Genomic DNA, 14972 nt, shown 5'->3' on the forward strand with positions numbered 1-14972 from the left:
TATATATATGCATATATATTTATATTTATATTTATATTTGCAATTCTGCTCTTCCTTTTATTTGTTTTTGGTAAAAACATAATTATTACTCTATTTATAACTACTGATGTTAAGTTAAAATACCAATTGGATTAATAAACTCAACCTTAATGGAACACTTACGTGATGTTCATATGCCATAAAGTAGATTGACAATACTAAGTATTGGATCAGCCTATCGAAACAAATGTGTTAAATAGGATCTTTTTTAATAATTGAAGTTTGAGATAAGTGATAATCCAATCAAAATTTGATCATCACATCACATCACATCGATGAGCGAATTCAAAATTCATTATGCCTTTTATCATTTTCAATATAATTAAGATTTATGCAATGCCTATTCCTCTTTGGCTTACACGTAAAAGAGATAAAATCCAAGTATAGATCAAAATCTATCATAGAGAAAACTTCTTCAGATATGATCATAGGCAGAGTCTAATTATGACGGATGAGATTGTAATGAAAAGCCCAATATTATCATTTCTTCTTCGGATAATGTGTCTCATGAGATGTAAAATAACTCCTTCAGATAATGTTTGTCCCCAAGAAAACCCACACCATCAATGCTTGGCTCGTGAGTCACAGGCCAATCAGTTGCAGCGGATCGCAAGTATCGGATATGATTAATCAACGACCGTTCATTTGATATGTGACTAAGGCCAACGTCTTGTTGCCTTAGGATTCGTGCAAAGAAAGATAGTTAAAGCAATCACTGTCCGATCGAAAGTTCACAATCTTGAAGATTCATTGCCGGATTTATGAAAAATCGGGCGGATTTCGCTTATTTATTTATTTATATGATTAAGCGTTAAACCCGAAAGGAGGCGTCAACAAAATTCGTTCGTAATAGACACCAAAGCGTGGCCACCCAAAACTACACACGCCAATGTCCGCCACAATTGAAAGGGGGACCCGCGGTATCGAAATTTCCGAGTACCAAGTTCACGCGAGCAGTGATGCCAAGGCCTGCTCGTATCCCACACCACCAAACCCGCCATGAGAGGCAACGGGGGCTGGCGCCGCCATCGTCAACACCCGACGGAGCAGTACCAGTCGGCGGAGCTCGATGAGCCTCCGGCTGAGGGCGGCGGACTGGGCACGGAGGCCGTGGTTGGCGCGGTGGACGAGTATGCAGCGGTGAGCCAGAGCACCAACCCGGCTCGCCAGGTCACGGTTCTGTGACCGGAGCCGGGCCGACTCGGTCCGGAGCTCTTCGAGGTGGCGCTGCTTCCGGTTCCGGCACCGGCGGGCCGACTCGCGGTTGGAGATCTTCCGACGGAGCCGGCGCTGCTCATCGGGGGAGAGCTCGGTCGAGCCGGGGGTCGACGGGTCCGGCTCGGGGTCGAACCAGAAGGCGTCGAAGGGCACGTCGAAGGCGGCGTCGAGCAGCAGCATGAGGAAACCGAGCGAAGGAAGGCGAGAGGGGAGGGAAAAGGGAAGAAAGGCTGAGCCGCGGTGCCGCATTTAACGACGGAGGGCGCGCGGCGGGGGTTGGCAGGGGCGCCCCACCTCTCCACGTGGCGAAAGGCAGTTGGACATCCGGGGTGTGCGCGTGGACTCCTGACTCGGGCCGCACTAGGAGACGCCAGCGGCGGACGTGATCCGAGGAACGAATCCGCATCAAGATACTCTGCTCGTGCTCGTTCGTCAGATCACAGCCGCCGATTGGTTTCGTTTGTGATGAACGGAGGGTGGATCGCGGGGTGAGGCATAAAGAAGCGTGTGGGGGACAAGGGAATCTCCACGAGGATTCGGGGTGGCGAGCCGACGAGGTGTTCGCTTAGCGGCGAAGGAATGCCGGTGGCCGGATCGCAAAGTGGTGGGTACACGTGTCGGGGTCGCTATTTTCCTCCACGTGCGCCGCTCGGGTAGAACGGTAGCAGTGAGAATATTCTCCTCAGCGATTCTTTCCTCCTAAGAGCAGTTGACAGTTAGTGTACAATACATGCTTTAACAGTTTGCCACGGAAATGAATGGGTTTAGCTTCTAATTCTGCCAATTCGATACCCAAAAATACAATGTTAATGAGAGGGCAACGAGTTGTTTATTCACTACAATTCAAGATATTATATTTTGAAGATGAATAATAACTTTTTATCATCAACTTCATATGGTATGTCAAACATAATCCTAAAACCTGTAGGAGAACAAGGTGTACTTTTGTTTAGGTCAGTTGATAGAATGGGCCATCCATATCCTAATCCTAAACAACAGTTGATAGGTCGTTTTAAGATGCAAGGGAGTAAAGCTTTCCTGTTGTGGGTTTAGGAAGACATACACAAGAACAAAAGTATAGATTTCATGGACAGTGGGTGGCACGAGATCAACAAGAAGGACACGGAGAAAGCATGAAACACTTGCTTTTCTCTCATGTCTCTTTCCTTTTCTTTTCCTTTGTTATTGTTCGTCTTTTCCTCTGGTCTCACCGAACTTGTAATGGTTAGGGCAAAGCTTGCTTTCCGCCAAAGCAGGTGCCATGTTCTCTCTTTTCTCTGCCGATACGTTGGCCAACCGCAACTCAGTCACATAGAGCCAACGTTTGAGGAACAGGCGGAGGAAGACTGCAGTATGTTCTTAAAACGACTAACAAAGAGGGATGTATACCAACTGACATCCATGTGTTTAAAGAGGGAGGAGAGTTCTTGATGGGAAGCTCTTGCTTATTACTACTCCATGCATGTTCACAGCTTTCCTGATCTGATCCATGCGAGAGAGAGTGATCGAGGAGGTGTCGACGGGTAGGTAGAGTCCATGTTGTAAAAGCCAACATCCATGTGGATTGTTGAATACTTTGGAGATAAAGCTATCTCTTAGGGTTGGAAGAAAAGTCGAGAGGTGGGTATGGGCAGCTGAATCACTCTTGTTCATAGCCTTCTTTGATAAAGACTGTATGAAAGGTAGCAGAAGGATTGGCCGTGAAGAAAACGAAGTCTCGGAGGTCCTTCATTTCTTTTTCCGCACTAAGATTTAATGAACTACATGCTGGTATCTTAAATTCACTACCTTCAGAACAGTGTTGTGAGATCTCGCATCGAAGAACTCAAAGCTTCCAACAATCATGAAAGAAGTCTTACATTATTTAGTAGGAGAATAAAGTATGACATGAATAGATCAGTCTGATAAGTGCATGCACCTAACGTAGGCCCATAACTGCTGATGCATGCTGCAGCCATGCACTGCATTCGTTGCTCGAGGGGCCCTTCCATTAACATCCGATCAGCAGCAAATGTGCTCGACAACCTTTTCCACACACTAAAAGATTAAAGGCAATGTTTGATGAACCTCCCCCCCTTTCTTTTTTATTGACTGAGACAATAATTCGATCTGCGTAATCTGCTTTCTGATTCCTTATGTGGTTTAGAACGAGCTGCCAAAAGCTGGAGTTCGTAAATGGGTGGAAGTCACCTGTAAGGAAGGATCATAGTGACACAAGTGAAAGAGCAATATACATTGCACAATTGGAACACGACTCTTCGACAGATGCCACTGTCAGTGAGGAAGGAAATAAAGTGTGCTAAGAGAAAACTTGGTCACGAAACATTGTTAGAAAATTAGAAGTGGTTCCTACACTCATCAGAAGAATTGCTTGATGCTGAGTTGATGATCACTTAAGCCACAATTGGGGTAGACTGATGATCAAAGAAAACTAAGAAAGAGAAGGCACATTCAAAGAGGGAGTGCTTGATCAAATGTCGTTACAAAATGATGTGAAGTGTATACATCCCACCGGCTCGAGAGGATTGGGTTCTTCACCATCAAAGAATGGCAAAGGGTAGACATAAGTAGGAGATAAGCTCAATTCAACTCTGTTTAAGTTCCTAAAGAATGATATAATAATTTTCCCAAGCCCACTAAAGTCTATGAATCATATATTATATATCATAAGCAGTGCATAGGATTCATTTAAATCAATTCAAGAATCATTATAGGTCGCAAGTCATAGAAGTCGTTCTACTTGTCATCAATTAATTCGAATAAAACATCATAATGCATAACATAAATCTCATGATCCTTAGATGATGATTTTTTATACAATAAATTCTAAATGAAGAAACATATATTGATAAATACCTTTGGGTATCTCCTGAGAAAATATAAATTACCTGAAAGATAGTGCGATTAAATGGGGAGAGGATCATATTTTGAATGTATAGTGATAGAATATATATTAAAATCTAGTTGTTTAATAGAATTTAAATTACTTATTAAATCATCATTAAATATCATCGATCGAAACGGTGAGCAAATGTATGATTTTTGTTTTATTAACACTTTTATCTGATGTTCAATGTGACGTATAAGAATAGATTTGCCCGAACAAGTGGAAGTAACTCTTGTTGATTGCTGCCAAAGATGCAGTTCACTAATCCTGTGTATCATCATATATACATTTTTCTCTTGGATGAAGAGCACTGATAAGGACTGGACATGCAAATGATGGAGGAATTGATGCTTTAGAGAAGTATATAGATTGACTGACAACTGATCTACCAGAAGACTAAAACTATTGTTATTGAGTTCCTGCCAAAGTCATCATCTTGCTTCATTACATTCGGGCAGCCAAATGTAGTATTGCTCAGAGGAAGGCCATTGGAGTAGTTCCTATTGTGTGGTATTAGGAATGCTACATTGGCTCCATATCCCCTGCTGCACTTGCGGAGCTCACAAGTGGGAAGGGACCTAATCTCGAGTACAAGGAAAGAGACGAGGACAGCCCCAGCAATCCTATAGGAAGTTGGTTGCTGCACACAGTACCATCTGTACCGCCATCGACAACAACCTGCGTAAATGACAGCAACACCGACGCCAGTGTCGGAGGCCGTCCCGTTAGCCTCAGAACCCCCTGGGCGGCGCCGCCTGGTCGGGGTTCTTCCACGGCTTTCCCGGCGGCTCTGTCTCTCTCTTGCTTGCCTGGACCCGGCGGTGCAGGGATGGATAACGAACGCTTTCTTCTCTGGAAACTGGTGGAAGGCTCAGGTGTTTCATGGATGTTGACCGAGTCACATCAATGTGGCGGCCGATTGGACTGCCACGTGGAATTAATGGTCAAAGGAGGAGGCTCCCCAAAAACATATTCTGATATTTAATATAAATCGAGTGTATTATTGTACAAATTATAGATGTCAGGTGCGTAATAATAATTTTTTATTTTTTAATATAAATCGAGGGATATATATATATATATATATATATATATATGCGCTTAAATTAAACAAAGAATAATGACAAAAGGGTTGGTGGTTTGGCAGCTTCGCTTTGGTCACGTGGTATTCTATACAAACCGTGGGACTGATGCTGAATGTGAATGGAGCAATGTATATGGTAGACTATGCCGTGTTTCCATGGAATATGTCGATCGCATTGTTCTCATGGTATATACTATGTATGTAAACTGTGTGAATGGGTCCAATATGATGACGATGGATGGAAGAAAATTTTGGAATCCTTTATGTCTATCGCTACCAACATCTCCATTGCAGTAGCCTCACCAAAGCAGGAAGAACAGATGTGCTTTTCCTTCCATATCAATGACTCCGCCGTCGATTCGGTGAGCGTACTTGAAGTCAATCTTTGACGTCTCCACTGGTCAAACTGCACATGCAAACAATACGACCAGTTCTTCAACATTAACTCATCTTGAGTTCAAGCATCTCTATCTTCTTTATGAGAGAGAGAGAGAGAGAGAGAGAGAGAGAGAGAGAGAGAAGAGAGGAGGAAACTACGGATCACAAAGCATTATCCCATCAGCACACATCATCATGAGGTGTTGGGAAAGCTGTGGGATTCGCCTGTGGTATTCCTTCTCCACTGAACAACCCGTTTGGTTTGCCACCATTTTCCATGTCCATCCTTATCCATCACTCGCAGTTTCCGAGAGACCTTTTCATACTAGCCAACGAAAAGAAATGGTCGTACCTTATCTATATAAAGTGGCGTATGGTGGCCTCGAACCTGTCTCTCCTATTCATCCCTCCATTCCAATCTTCTACTTCTCATCTTGTAGAATTGAAGCCTTTGAATCCTCTCTCTCTCTCTCTCTCTCCGATCCAATCCAATCTTCTACTCTTCATCTTGTTGTTTGGAAGCCTTTGGATCAGCATGAACGGGCGAAGCAGCGGGGCGAGCAGGCTCAGCCGGTGCATGAAGGCGCCGATACGCATGCTGTGCCGCGCCTGCGACTTCTACGTGCGCAGAATGAACAGCTGCGCCGGCCGGATGCCACAGGGCGGCGCGCTCGGGTACACGATGACCACGACGCTTCCGAGGAGCTTCAGCGTGCAGTCGGGGAGGACGAGCATGAGCGGCGACGACGACCTGCAGGAGCTCATACGGGCGAATTCGGTGAGCCGCACGGGTGGCGGCCGGTTCGACCTCAAGGGGGCGTCGCCGCAGCAGCCGGCGGTGGTGCCGAGGAGCCAGAGCGTGGCGATCGGGAGGATCGACGAGGACAAGCCCTGCGACTTCGATGACGACGTGAAGCTGGGCTCCGACTTCCTGTTCCCGAGGAGCCGGAGTTATGCTGTTGCGCCAAGGAGGAGGGTTGCAGCCTTTGTTTGACGAGGAGTTGCCGTGGGTCTGTTTTCTGTCGATAAGCATCAAAGATGACATGTTGCTATTGTCTTTTGATTCAGAATTAATTTCTGGATCTTTTTTTCGATTTTTTAGTGGTGATTGATGAGATTGTTCATATGATTAATTTGGTTGCTATTGAGCTGACGACTTGCGATCTCTCACTGAAGACTTTGGAATGGTTGATGTCTCCCTGTTTGGCTTGGCTTCCATTTCTTCGGCGTCTTCTCTTCCTTCTCATCTCCAACTGCATAATTGAAATGACAGTATACAATGTAGCTTTCCATGGTAACTATCTCGAAGACCAAATGATGGGTGTCGGGAAGAAGACCAAATACCAAACATTAAAATTGATAAATCAGAAAGCTTATATAAAATTATATGATTCCATAAATCTTCACTATATATATATATATATATATATATATATATATATTGCTAGTACAAATAAAATTTTAATATTTAAAATAATTTTAATATAATTAGAACTCTGAAAAGTATTCATCCATCCTAACAATGGAGAATCCACAAGCAGAATCATATGCATCTGCCACTTTGACTTGGCTTCCACACCAAAAGAAGTCAACAACTTCGATTCAAACTCCACATGCTTGATTTGGTGGTCATTGGGAAAGTAGTGAAAATTTGGCTTCAATCAACAACTAAAAATGATGGTTAAGGTCTCTTTCCTACTTTCTCACTGTTAATGCTGATGATACTTAATTCTTGGCAATCCAATTTATGCTCTACATTTATATTGCAGTCAAAGCCTCCCTATTTTAATATGTTATTTTATCTTCAATTATAATAAAAGAGACATGATTATTCTAGTGAAATTATTCAATGTTATCCTCATGCAAGATTAAGACAAGTGTTGATGATGGAAAAAGAGACATCAAACTTAAGATAGTAGACTTGAAATCAACACAGTCCAACAATGCCCAAATATGTTTTTAGTGTATTTTAATCATATTACTAATGTTTACAACCTATGGGTTCCATTTACCTATATACCGCCCCCATATTTATTGAGCTCAACAAATTGTACTCCTTAGTCAACAATGATATGAGAAGCTTATTAAAGTAATTATGATCAGTAGTATGGATTATTAAGTTAATGCATCGATTATCTCCATATATTTTTGTGAAAAGAGATGATGGAAGGGGTAATTTAGTCTTTTGATGAGGGTGTCTATGAATACGAACGAATACGAAGATTTGGCGAAGGGCGCGCGCGAGAATCGGAGTCGCCGCAAGAAGATCCGAAAGCGGCGCGGCGCCGAGTAATGGCGAGGAGCACATCTGGATTCGCCGTCGTTCGCTGGCACGCCGATTCCTTCGGCTACAAATTTCCCGATGGGAGGGAGGGAGGCAGCGGCGTTTTCCATCGTTGCAGATGCATGCGCCTCCACTCCAACCCCGCCGCCTCGTTCCAATCTTCCCTTGACCGATCGAGAGGTGGCTTTTCGTTTTCTTCTGTCTCTCTTCTCCGATTCGATGCCTTTGCCCTTTGTTTCCCCGATATTGGGATTTAGATTGTTGCTTGTGCTTTCGGATCAAGAACCAAAAGAAATTCGCTGATGTATGGCTATTTTCATTTCGGTTATTTTGTCTTCCATTTCTTGCGTTTCAATCTTGATGATAAAAAAAATGGGGTTTTTGAGGTTTCATTTGCTTGAAGTTCCAATTTTGTTGTTTACTTTGGTGTTTGGTCTTTTCTTGTGGTGATGCTGAGTTCCTTTTCTCTGGCATTCTCGTTGGAGCTTGAAGCACACCCATGGCCGGTGGATTTAGGCAGTCGGAGTCGGCTAACAGAGGCCCCCAAAATTCTTCTTTTGGTGAGAGCAGCGGAAACAGTGAGCCCTGCAACTTCGAGTGCAACATCTGCTTCGAGTTGGCGCGAGATCCGGTCGTCACGCGCTGCGGTCACCTCTTCTGCTGGCCCTGCCTTTATAGATGGCTCCATGGCCATTCTCACTCTTCCGAATGCCCTGTCTGCAAGGCCATTGTCGAAGAAAAGATGTTAATCCCCCTCTACGGCAGAGGAGACAACTCCATAGACCCAAGGTCTAAGTCGGTGCCGGATATGAACATTCCTCAACGTCCGGCAGGGCAGCGGCCAGCGACTGCCCCACAGCCCGATCCCAACCAGTTCCAGTACACAAACCCATGGTTTATGGGTGGTGCCCCCATGGCGAGCACCAGATTCGGGAGCTTGACGTTCTCTGCTGCTATCGCTGGACTGTTCCCTCTGCTCAGCTTTCATGTTCATGGATTTCCAGATTCGACTGCTTATGGTCCAGCTGCTGCTACTCCATATTACAATGGGTTCCATGGTGGGCATGTTCATGGGTTCCCGAGACAGGCGCACCATGGACAGCAGGCTGATGTCTATCTGAAGGCATTGCTGTTTCTAGTTGGTGCTTTGGTAATCGTTAGTCTTGTTTGGTTTTAGGCCATCCTGTCGTTTGGTGGTCTGCTGCCATTATTCACAATAGAAGCATTTGCCACATTTGAATTTTTTGGTCCTCAGTTGTAGATGTACCATGCTAATTGATTGTTTCTAATATCAAGAAATTGTCCATATGTTGTCTGCACATAATATTTTTGGCATGCCAAATGCCACTTCAGTTGTTTGAAATATATATACATAGGTATATTGTCAGAACAGAATTGTGTATGCTGATGCACATATTTTTTGGTAAATACATACATGCATTTATGCAGTTTGCTAGTATCACTGTTTTTTTCTGTTCTAAAAGTAAGCTGTTGCAGAGTATGTTATTCTCATGCAATCTAGTATCTGCTAGACTACATTTTTATGATTGCTTGCTTGTGGAATTAATGGTTGCATGGTTGGTAATTGAAAATGAGATGGAATTGGATACTTGATCTATGGAACTGAAACCAAATCATATATGCTGGATATGTGTGCAAGTGGGTAGAAAAAGATACTAAAGCCTGTGATGGTTGGATCTGTTAAATCCTGAATCTGGTGAGCAAAGTAGATCTAGAGGTTTTCTTTCTTGCTTGCAAGTAATCCAGGCGTATAGACTATCTGCTGCTAACCTCTTGCCTTTGCCATGAAGGTCTGTAACAAGTGTCTGAAATCTGTACCTGTCAATCATTTATTTGTTAGTTCTCAGATTATAGATTTTGTTTAGGTCATAGAAACATGATTTGAGTATGACCTTTGATGCCAGTTCTTGAAGGAGGCATGGATCACGATGGTCCAAATGCATAGCATGGAATTGTTCTGTGAGTTCAGGATGCAAAATTCGTATCAAGATGTATGAGTTTCAATTTGCAAGCGGAACTGCAAGATATGACACTCCAATTTAAAGCTTTGAATTTTCTTGTCTTTTTTTCCTAAACATTCCTAATATGACATGAAAAAGGAAAGGTAGGTTATTCCAAGTTTACAAATAAATCAGTGTCAAATCATTTGAAGAATCAGCATGATCCATACACCAACTCTCTCTTCCTAAGCTGATATCCATGTTGAGCAGCTTGGCATGCAGTCCAAGCTCAGTATGCGGACTGTCGCAGATATTGTTCTCAACCTTTGCTTCTCTTCACCATCCATGACTGGCTCCTGATCCAGGCCTTGCATTTCTACTGCCTGTTTGCAGAAGATGAAATATTATGTTTGGAACAACCTTAGAGAGAGAGAGAGAGAGAGAGAGAGAGAGAGAGAGAGAGAGAGAGAGAGCTAACTACATGAATCCAGAAGACCTATTTTTCCTCTAAAACTTCTAATTATATATTTGCTTATCCTAATTTGAATTTCTGATCTTTCTTGAAGGACCACAAATGGTACATTTCAGGGCAGATCATGATAGCAAACAGTAGGTTGCTTGTGGCCAGTGCAAGGTAGAGAGAGAGAGAGAGAACTACATGAATTCAGAAAACCTATGTTGCCTCTAAAACTTCTAATTATATATTTGCTTATCCTAATTTTAGTTTCTGATATTTCTTGAAGGACCACAGATGGTACATTTCAGGGCTGATCATGATAGCAAACAGTATGTTGCTTGTGGCCACTGCAAGCAGGTAAGACTGCAATTGAGGTAAGTTTTTTCCCTGAAGCGAGACACATGCAGGTGTAGTTATGTAGTTTCCAAGTATCAAATGAGACTATTACTTCTAGGAATGCTATGCAGTTCTACCTTGACATACATAATGGACTAATTAGTGGACAGAAATGTATTTACCTCTAGAAATCTATCAGATTCATCATAAACATGTAGTCAACAGGAGACTGTATCAATTACCTGACTTTCCTGACTTTGGAAATTGTCACAGTTGAGAAAGGGGTTTGATACAACATTTTGTTGGAATGATGGTTTCCAAGCACTCCACTTGATGTATGAAGCTCTCTGTTTAAACAATGGAATTCAAACTATAATTTTGAATGCCAAAGATAAATACTAAGAGATGGACATTCATGAAACTGAAGCAATCTGCTTTTAACCTATAAAGAAGAACCATTGCACAGGTCTATGAGTAAATATAGCCTGCTTGTTTTGCACTGTTTAAGCTGCAAAATCCTTGGTTTATACTTTGAAATTACTTGCAATGCAATATCTTCTTTCCATGGTTTTGCATGGCTTAGAGACAACAGATCAGTCGAGTGATGCTCAAATTGTAAATTGATACCATGGCAACAAACCACTTAGATTAGCTTAACCACTGCATAAATGATTACCTGTACCTGCAGTATCTGAGAGAAGGAAATTGTTGTACATCATGAAGGATTTAAAAGAAAATTCTAAGCAAAGAAATTAATAAAAAGTCATCAATTAGTTAATCTAAAAATTTTAAAAATTATGTTGTAAATTAAAAAAAATTGTTCGATTTTCTTAAAATCTCTTTTTTGTATTAAGTACACTCTTGTATTACTTGCACTCATTTATTACTTAGGTATCATAAAAATCATATTTTGAAATTCTAAAAGGCATATTTATTTCTTAAGAGATTAGGTCCGGAAATCATCCTCGATTGTACCAAAGCTTCTAAACCCGTATAAATAGTAGAGCTTGTTAATAGATCAAACTTTGAATTTGAATGAAAAAAAAAAACCTTCTCTCTTCTAGTCTTTTTCTCTTCTTTCTAATCTTTAATCTCATTCCTCTCTCTCTCCTCCCTAATCTCTAATCGCACTCCTCTCTCTCTCTCTCTCTCTCTCTCTATAGCTTGTTCTACATCACCATCTCTCTAATATTGAGTAATCAAAAGCTTATATATTGCCTCTCCAACACATTATTAATTGTATTCTTTTATTGTTTAATTAGTTTAACCATTGATAAGTATGTGATTGAAATCATTGCACTGCTTCAGAGTAACCATGAAAGTCTAGCCGTATTCATAGTATATGCTACAGAATGCTCTAAGATGTTCTTCAGTAGATTAGTAGAGCAAACAATTAGTCATATAGAATGTTTTGATCCGTTTATTTCTTTGACCTTGTTTACTAATCAAGCCTTACAATAGAAAATAGAGTATAGTCGTCAACTTCTCAGATCTGTTCTTGATCCTTTCAAGGTTACTCCTCCTTCATTAGAACCCTATTGAGTCATGTCAGACTCCTCCTTATGGATCCTTGAAGCAAGACATGTACTGTATAATAACATATATTATTTGGGCATGCAAAACCAGGACCGGAACCTATGATTTCGTGCCCTGACATGGCGATGCATGCATGCATGATTGCAGGAGAGTACTGCATCGATCAGCCATGGCACAGATTTCTGAGAATTTAAATAGAGTGGTGCAGGGATGATGGATGGAGTACTCACAGACCTTGGGGATTTGGTAGGGTTCTTGGTGGGGTTGTTGATGAGGTGAGGGAAGTATAGGAGGGGATGATGAACTCGTTTCCAGCTTTATCACCTGCCAGTACTTCCTCCGCTTCCCCGCTGCCTGTCCTCTTGCTCATGCCCATATCAGCCTGAGTTTGGCCTGCAGACAATGCCATTCACCACCATAATGCTAAAGGTCGTGCTTTATGGAACATCAGCGCAGTGATTCAAAGACACAGAGAGAGAGAGAGAGAGAGAGAGAGAGAGAGAGAGAGAGAGAGAGCCATTCCCCCAGCCATCAGCTAGTTCCTGACACCAATGAGATGACTGGGTGATGATGGCAGCTGCCCCTCCCCGAAGAACCAAAACCAAAGAGGGTATAGTGTCTTGCATGACCGAGAGAACTCCAAATACCTGCCACTCTGTTGGTGCTCCTCACTGTTCTATACGTCTGCCAACAAACAATAAGAAAATAATTGATATAAGAATGGATCAGAAAGAGAAAGGTCTAACATGTCACGATTACTTCCACAGATGCTGTTTTGTCCGCAGTGTTTGATTGTTTGGAAGCCCCCACTCTGTCTACACCCAAAACAAAACCCTAACCCTAACAATGATATGGTCACTTTTTGGTTGCAGAAAAAGGAAGGGGGGCTTCTTCTTTATCCACTTCTCTTACCTGCAGATGGCTCTTCACATGAACTAGTGTTAGATCTTTCACGTTCATCAGTTCCAAGATTGATTTTGGCGTTGCCCCTGCAGACATACAGATCCAAGAGAAATCTCTGTTCGCTGACGGTCATAACAGGAATACGCAGCCAAGAAGATTCTGAGGGACAGGTTGCTTACTCTCATGGCCACCGAGGAGCTCCACCGCATGAACGAAATGGGCGTGGAGACTGGTAGTCCACCTCATTCGTGGAGCTCTACTGCTCCTCTTCCCCAAACTCCGCTTGACTCCACTGCGAGGGTGTTGGTTTCTTCTGTGGTCGTCTGGACCAGATGCCTGGACCTTGAGTTCCAGCCTCAGCGACGGCTCGCCATACTTGGGTTCGTTCACCTCACTCCTCCTCCTACTGGAAATCGGCTCTTCCATGCTAGGATCTCCAAAGAGATCCCAGTTTGGCGAGGATCCATGGATCATGGTGGTCGATGATGCGCTGATCTGGAGAGACAGGTCAGTGCATTTGTCTTCCATTTTGCTTGACCATCAACAATTCTAAGTGATAAATGACAAATGAATGAGATCTATCATGAACAATTCCTGACAAATGAAGGGCAACAAAGAAAAGCAAGAGAGAGGGAGCCTAAGCTACAAGTGATGAGGTCATGAGTGGCTATATAATATATCCATGGGTGCTTTGGTGTAGACAGTGTAAACTACAAGGAGGCTAGAACGTGAAAGAAGCAATCAAGAGATGAGAAGATTGGTACAGTGACTTTGGATTAGGGTATGGCATGAGTACGGGCACCAGCCTGCCAAAAGACAATAAATGGAAGATAATACTGGCTGGGAAGGCATTGCAGAGAGAGAGAGAGAGAGAGAGAGAGAGAGATCCAAGTCCTTGGATAATTCTATCAATCCGTTAGAAGGTAATAAGAGACCATTTGGTCGCTCGGCCATTGGTACAGTCACTCGTCAGGAATTGTTTGCTTTGAGTGATGGGCGTATTCACACAGTTTTATCATTTCGGAGCTTGTGAGCTCCAAAAAGAACGTCTTTTTTTTAATTCACAAGCTCCGAAAGGATAAAACGATATGACCATCGTCCAAAGCAGATAATTCTTTGTAAGTCTATGGGCCACACCAATGGTCGATTGACCAAATGGTTCATTATCAGATTGACGCTAAAGGAAGGGCCCGAGGCATGCACCTCGGCTAAGCAAACTCGCTCTCGAGCCGTGCACCCTGGCTATGAGCCATTGGCTCCTCTATGGGAGGAAGCGCTAATAAGGTCATTTAGTCCCACATTGGTTGAGGAGTATGGGAATCAATGACTCATAAGTCTGTCAGGTCTCTCTTACCCTCGAATGTGTATTTTGGAGATCAAATACTTCGAAAAGAATAAAAACCTTACGGATACGCTCAAAGCAAATAATTCCTCGTGAGTTTACGGGCTAAACGCAAGGATACCACATGACTTAGGTAAAATTAACTAAGTCTGTGATAGATCGACCAGAAGGACAAAGAACAAAAGGAAAAAGAAGTTAGAAGTTTGATGGGTCCAAAGTTTGGGGACGGAGAATCAATTGTCAATATAATTCAGAAACATGGTCAGCGGCTCATACGCTGACCTATTATTAATGTTGTATCTTTACTAGTAATGCATTAGGATGTATATATATATCTCCTTTGTTTCAATCATGTATAAGACAAATATGCTAACTTGACTGGTCAAACATGTATAAGCAAGATTGATGTGTATGCGTTATAGTCTTCGTCCGTATTGTCTTTATGATGGTCGAGGATTCGGAAGAGTCCTCTTCCTGCATGTCTTGGATTCTGTTTTCTCCCTTTATGATCGATTGATTTTTTATGAGTCCACTTTCATAAATCAAA

At 42.5% G+C, this 14972-nt stretch overlaps 4 protein-coding genes across 4 annotated transcripts; 2 read left to right on the plus strand and 2 right to left on the minus strand.

Moving 5' to 3' along the window:
- Nucleotides 1-797: 797 nt before the first annotated feature.
- LOC135624900 (ocs element-binding factor 1-like) lies at nucleotides 798-1470 on the minus strand. The gene has a single exon (XM_065128957.1). It carries the CDS (start codon nucleotides 1435-1437, stop codon nucleotides 985-987), a length of 453 nt encoding a protein of 150 aa, XP_064985029.1. The 5' UTR covers nucleotides 1438-1470; the 3' UTR covers nucleotides 798-984.
- Nucleotides 1471-5983: 4513 nt separating this feature from the next.
- LOC135626054 (uncharacterized) lies at nucleotides 5984-6776 on the plus strand. The gene has a single exon (XM_065131243.1). It carries the CDS (start codon nucleotides 6142-6144, stop codon nucleotides 6598-6600), a length of 459 nt encoding a protein of 152 aa, XP_064987315.1. The 5' UTR covers nucleotides 5984-6141; the 3' UTR covers nucleotides 6601-6776.
- Nucleotides 6777-7829: 1053 nt separating this feature from the next.
- On the plus strand, nucleotides 7830-9169 carry LOC103969476 (uncharacterized). Its single transcript, XM_009383011.3, has 2 exons — nucleotides 7830-8070; nucleotides 8383-9169. The coding sequence occupies exon 2, from the start codon at nucleotides 8390-8392 to the stop codon at nucleotides 9065-9067; it is 678 nt and encodes a 225-aa protein (XP_009381286.3). The 5' UTR covers nucleotides 7830-8070; nucleotides 8383-8389; the 3' UTR covers nucleotides 9068-9169.
- An 823-nt stretch (nucleotides 9170-9992) lies between these two features.
- On the minus strand, nucleotides 9993-13884 carry LOC135624364 (probable transcription factor KAN4). Its single transcript, XM_065127878.1, has 6 exons — nucleotides 13263-13884; nucleotides 13093-13169; nucleotides 12828-12864; nucleotides 12415-12573; nucleotides 10887-10991; nucleotides 9993-10234 (listed from the first exon to the last, which is right to left on the minus strand). The coding sequence occupies exons 1-5, from the start codon at nucleotides 13609-13611 to the stop codon at nucleotides 10912-10914; spliced, it is 702 nt and encodes a 233-aa protein (XP_064983950.1). The 5' UTR covers nucleotides 13612-13884; the 3' UTR covers nucleotides 9993-10234; nucleotides 10887-10911.
- Between the last annotated feature and the right edge of the window lie 1088 nt (nucleotides 13885-14972).

This window comes from Musa acuminata, chromosome BXJ2-10 (genome assembly GCF_036884655.1).
Source record: "Musa acuminata AAA Group cultivar baxijiao chromosome BXJ2-10, Cavendish_Baxijiao_AAA, whole genome shotgun sequence".
NCBI classification, from domain to species: Eukaryota; Viridiplantae; Streptophyta; class Magnoliopsida; order Zingiberales; family Musaceae; genus Musa; species Musa acuminata.

Excerpts from the sequence above, each read along its gene's own strand:
- LOC135624900 (XM_065128957.1), bottom strand. The coding sequence starts at position 1,437 with ATGCTGCTGCTCGACGCCGCCTTCGACGTGCCCTTCGACGCCTTCTGG.
- LOC135626054 (XM_065131243.1), top strand. The coding sequence starts at position 6,142 with ATGAACGGGCGAAGCAGCGGGGCGAGCAGGCTCAGCCGGTGCATGAAG.
- LOC103969476 (XM_009383011.3), top strand. The coding sequence starts at position 8,390 with ATGGCCGGTGGATTTAGGCAGTCGGAGTCGGCTAACAGAGGCCCCCAA.
- LOC135624364 (XM_065127878.1), bottom strand. The coding sequence starts at position 13,611 with ATGGAAGACAAATGCACTGACCTGTCTCTCCAGATCAGCGCATCATCG. Across the intron at positions 13,170-13,262 it reads GCTCCTCGGTGGCCATGAGA|GGGCAACGCCAAAATCAATC; the intron begins GTAAGCAACCTG and ends GTATGTCTGCAG. Across the intron at positions 10,992-12,414 it reads AACCCTACCAAATCCCCAAG|AGAGCTTCATACATCAAGTG; the intron begins GTCTGTGAGTAC and ends TTGTTTAAACAG.